The sequence below is a fragment of the Cynara cardunculus genome (genome assembly GCF_001531365.2).
Source record: "Cynara cardunculus var. scolymus isolate 2C chromosome LG 13, CcrdV1, whole genome shotgun sequence".
NCBI lineage: Eukaryota > Viridiplantae > Streptophyta > Magnoliopsida > Asterales > Asteraceae > Cynara > Cynara cardunculus.
Window position 1 is genome coordinate 39,739,351 of NC_037540.1, and position 5,354 is coordinate 39,744,704.

Sequence of the window (5,354 nt, forward strand, 5' to 3'; positions counted from 1 at the left end):
TAACGAAAAGACTAAAAAAATTACAAATTCTATTCAGATCTACAAGTGATGGAATTATCACGTACGAAGCTAGATAAAAATTATAATTTTTTGTCTTTTAGCTATTAAGGGGGTGTTTGGAATTGATTATAAAAACAACTTATTGACTTATTCTGGTGTGAGATCGGTAATAAACATTTTTTAGTATTTGGATAAACAACTTATACCAGTACCAACCGATAATAAGAAGTTTTTGAATAAATTAAATACTTTTAGCTTATAATAATAAGTTGTTTCAAATAAACAATTCCAACCACCGAAAAATTAAAACTAAAATATAAATCCATATACTTCCACCATATTCCACACTCCACAGAGGGGTTTGGCAAGAAACACAGAGAGTGAGGAGAGGATCAGGAGAAAGATGAGCGGAGTAGCGTCTTACATGGCGAAGAGGGCAGTACAGAAGGAAAGGGTGCGAACCCTTTACAGACGTGCCCTTAAAGACACTCTCAATTGGGCTGTTCATCGTCATCTCTTTTACCCTGATGTATGGCTTAGGGTTTCTTTTCATCTTTTTAAAGTTCTGTGTGCTGATCGATCTAATTTCGGTTGTTTTTTAATCGTAAAACTTGCAGGCTGATGCACTTCGTGAGAGATTTGATGCAAACAAGCATGTGGTTCGTTCATCTTACCTTTCGATATAGATTAAACCCCCCCTTCCCCCAAATTTGATTCATCGATGCCTACAATTAGTTCGTTAGAACTGTAATTGCTAAAATGATCGATCATGTAGCTGGAAAATTAACAAAAATTAGATTGCCCCTTTTGAGTGCTATATCTTTTAGGGTTTGTTTCTAATATAATTTTTTTTGATTTCTTCATTTTAGCAAAGAGCTACATTTGGGGTTTTGATGTCAACCACTACTCTTCTGATGCAAAACTGATTTTGATACCTTGAAAACTCTGCTGTTGATCAAGTTTGTTCACAAGGGTTCTTTCCCAGCCTGCACCACCCTGACCAAGAGCATCATGTGGGAGGGAATACGGCCCGTTCGGTGGCCAGCTCCCAGTGCCCAGAAGTGGCCAATCCCCAAAGGAATTGTGACTTGCACATTGCAGCCTTCGCACTGTTATACCGTAGAAGTTTCTAGTAGTTATGTTCACTAGGAGGAGTAAAGGGGTAGAATGGGAAGGGAAAAGTGGCAAAAGGAGTGTGTTAAATAGGTGTGAGTAGGAGTGGGGAGAAGCATTCGGTTTTGGTGATTAATTTGGCGTGAGCCTTGGGAGAGCCCAACCTCTCGAATGCGGGTTTACCTTATTCTATTCATCGATTTTACTAGTGGATATCATATGCAATCCTAAGAATTCTGCTAATTTGTGTATAAGAGTATATTACACACTCGCATCTTGCCAATCTATGCAAGTATGCCACTCGGGAACCAATTGCTGTTCGCCCTGGTGGCAAACTGTTGATCAAGTTGCTGCATGAGCATATCCAATCAAATCCTCTTCTGGTTGTTTAGATTGGTTGCAGTTGGAGGTGCATCCATTGGGCTACTCGACTTTGCGCTGTAAATTTCTTAAAAGATGATAGAAAAAGGAAACAATCAATTGCCGAATTCTTTATTTGTCAAGATACCCATGTCCCATAGGCTTATCTTTTTTGATCTTTCTTTCACAGCTCTTTTCTGCACACTAGAGTATCCTTCAAAGATCAGCACTTTCTTTGAACCCTTTCAGACCCATTTGCGATAGACTAGAGATGTATGTTGCAGCTCTGTATCCCATTCTCATTGACTGCAAAATATCTATCTTTTTTTAACCACAAGGGTGGTGCCTGATTGGTTTGAGCTTGACTCCAAAGGTCAAAAATACCAGGAGGTCTTAGGTTCAAATCCAATGAGGAATAAAAATCCCCTTGTGGCCACGGAGGTTCAAATGCGGTGACTCCGGGCTATCTGCAAAAAGATAGTAGTTGAACACAAATTAGACTTTGCTTCTCTCTTATGCATTAGCTTCCAAATATATTTGTAGCATCAGCTATATGATACTTTCTTGTTGGTGGATATCCAGGATGATATAGATACTATTGATAGAATGATCGCTGATGGTGAGGCACAGTACAATAAGTGGCGCCACCCTGATCCCTACATTGGTAAGTGGTAGTCGTAGTACAATATGTGTCCATATTTTTATTTTAGTTTATTCTGAAATAAGTGTTCACTTTCAAAAGCAAGTGCCTTTTTTCTGTTTGTACCCTTAATTATGAGATGGAGAAATTCATTACTCCCTCTATCATTAAGCGTGCGTTTGGTATATTGGACAAGATGAAACATAACAGGAATCACTGTTCCATGTTTCGCAGGACTTATATATGGAACAAGGTGGAACAGACTTATGTTTTACCAATATAACCTCAAAATAAAATCTAATTCTCTTCTAAAATATCAAATACGCCTCCCTCTTTGCACTTTATTCATTCTTTAAATTTTATTTATCGTATTTTATGCTATCTAAACTTTCATTTTATTGTTATCAAAGTATTATCTTTATATGATTTCTATATTTTGGTTAATTTATGTAATTTGTTAAATATTAATAATAAAAAAATAATATAGAAAATGTATAAATAAAAATTGGAAACTACATAAACTTTTTAAATTGGTGTCGTCTTAATTGTCTTCACGAAAACTTTCTAATTATATATTTTGTTAATAAAATATTTATTTTAAAATTACATATATTTAATCAAAATATATAAAAGATATAAACAATTCATTAGAGTTAAATTGGTCATATTATCTGATTTGTCCTGTCCAATTCTGTCTTGCCACCCTAAGGACACAAGCACAATTGTCATTTAGTTAATCAAAACGTCTAATAATTACACGTTCATAAAACTATGTCTTTTTCATTGTGGACATTTATTTTGGGACTGAGTGACTAGTCGTTACTTTTTAAGCTCGATTGGATGAAATGTATGTGGAGTAGCCTTTCCAAACACCCCTGTTCTGGATTTTCCAAATTCTTGTGGATTCTGAGTCGGAACTTGTGCTATTTGTTATATATTATAGATTTTCAGGCAAAACTGATGATCTTGAAACCGGGTTTTCCATTGGATTTGATTAGATGGCTTAATAATATCCTGGGTTGAGCTTATTTTATGCAGTTTAAGATAAATACTCACTGTCGTTCCGTTTTTTACGCCAATGAACAGTTCCATGGGCTCCAGGCGGCAGCAAATTTACTCGCAACCCGACACCACCAACTGGGGTAAGCTTTCCTTTCTTCATCGGTATAGTATCTCACTCTGACATTGGCTCAGGCCTCATGTTGTTTTAGTTTGGTCAAAATGCAAAGAAATTTGCCGGTAGATTTCTTAAAGAGCCATGTTAAGAAAGCCCAAGCTTATACGCATTGGCCCCCAGGACAGAGTGATAATAGTAGATAGAAACAACGCTTGGATGCCAAGTTGTGAAGTTATATTGTAACCACAAGGGTGGTGCCTGATTGGTTTGAGCTTGGCTACAAAGGTCAAAAGTACCAGGAGGTCCCAGGTTCAAATCCAAGGAGGAATAAAAATCCCCTTGTGGCCATGGAGGTTCAAATGCAGTGACTCCGGGCTATCTGCAAAGCAGGTGGTCGCCCTGGGATTAGTCGGCTCGCTTAGCGGGTTGGATATCCAGGTTAATAAAAAAAATGTCCCATCAAAATCAACTGAGGTTGAAAGCGCATATATCTGGCAAAACGGGTATGAAATAGGAAAACTTTGAGCATTTGGTAAATTAATTGAGAAAAAAAAACCCGTCGTTACACATTGCTCTATAGAATTCTTGATCTTTTTGAAGATTTAAACATTTAACTAATGAAATTTTGTTTGATGCAGATTGAAATAGTATTTGATTATGGTCGAGAGGATCAAAACTGAACGTAATCTTGACTTGATGGCGATAAATAATAAGGTTAGAACGACAAACAATATGCACATGATTAGATGTAGGGGTTGTTTGGCAGTTGTTGAATGATTTGGTTTGCAGGAATGGAATGGATTTGAGGGATTTGGATTGCAAATCCATTCCGATCCCATGTTTGGTTTGTTAGATTGTCCGGATTTGAAATCCTACAAATACAGGTTTTTGAAATCCTTAGGGGGTGCTTGGGATTTCACGGGATTTTATAGGATTGTATGCAATAAGGTTCTAAAAAATGTTAAAAACATTTGTTTTGTAATAATCGATTAATGGACATGTAGTTAATTATTTTTAATTTTTTTTTATAAATATAAATAATGGAATCCAATTCCATTCCGAATCCTACAAACCAAACACACTAATATCTCAAATTCTTTCCAATCCAGATCCCTCTATGAAACCCAAATTCCTCAAAAATAATCATGCAAACCAAACAGTCCGTCCTTGTGTTTGTGGGATTTCAGTTCCGGACTTTCCTTTAAACCAAATGCCGGATTGGAATCAAATCCTACAAACTAAGCGGGCCCTCAGTATGTCCCACTCGGAAGTAGGGTTGGACAAAATTACAACTAATAGAATATTATGAAAATCCCATATATCTATACTATATTATAAAGCATTTGACAAAAATTCTTAAAAACCATTTTTATGCACGAAGTACTGTATGTTCAAGTTGAGTTTTTTTTCCAGATTGAGATGATGCATTGCTGAAGTTGGCAAATAACTTGTCCTTTTTTTTTTGGCAGAAAATTTCTCGTGTTTTCATTTGATCTCGAATGTTGTTCTCACTCATCGTGTAACTCGAGTAACGATTCTTCGGTAATCTAATATTTCTAAAGGTCAAGGGCTTTTGCTCTTTTAGCCCAACAATATTCGATAACCCAACTTCTCTAAAGATCAAGGGTTTCAACCTCACCAAGGTGAAACGTGTGTGAGTTTCATTTATCGTATTATAGCACGTTTTTTTGTTGTACGGTTGTGTTTAAAGGTGAACAAGAAGGACCCGTTACTGGTTAACTAGGGACCAAGGTAAATTGCGTTAAAACGATGTCTTCGTTGCTATTTTAAAAACCGTTCGTTCGAAACTTCCTATTTTGGGAAAGAAACTAGAGTCGACTTTGCTTTCGTTTTTATTTTGGGAAACATGAATTTGGTCACTGGGTTTCCCAAAAGTGTTAACTCTTAGAAATTGGTTTTTCAAAGAGGCAGATTACATTAATATCATGTAATGTATTTTGTTCTTGTTTTAAAATTAGGTAACGTACTTTCAAAACATTAGTTTTGATTTATATAATGTGACATTTTAAATGTTTAATTACTAGTAATTTAAACAATAACCAAATCCTGTTTCCCGTTTGGGGAATGTCTGGTGCCAATTGCTCCACCGGAAATTCTCTCTCC

At 36.2% G+C, this 5,354-nt stretch overlaps 1 protein-coding gene across 3 annotated transcripts; it reads left to right on the forward strand.

Annotated features, from left to right (window-relative positions):
* Positions 1-352: 352 nt before the first annotated feature.
* Positions 353-4,848, forward strand: LOC112524110 (NADH dehydrogenase [ubiquinone] 1 beta subcomplex subunit 9-like). Of its 3 annotated transcripts, none has more exons than XM_025133765.1 (6): positions 353-529; positions 618-659; positions 2,056-2,137; positions 3,200-3,255; positions 3,869-3,944; positions 4,644-4,848. In XM_025133765.1, exons 1-5 carry the CDS (start codon positions 404-406, stop codon positions 3,908-3,910), a joined length of 348 nt encoding a protein of 115 aa, XP_024989533.1. In that variant the 5' UTR covers positions 353-403; the 3' UTR covers positions 3,911-3,944; positions 4,644-4,848. The 3 variants fall into 3 exon arrangements, with proteins under 3 accessions (XP_024989533.1, XP_024989532.1, XP_024989534.1); XM_025133764.1 differs by having other exon boundaries at positions 4,700-4,848; XM_025133766.1 differs by lacking the exon at positions 4,644-4,848 and adding an exon at positions 4,020-4,038.
* The last annotated feature ends 506 nt before the right edge of the window (positions 4,849-5,354 follow it).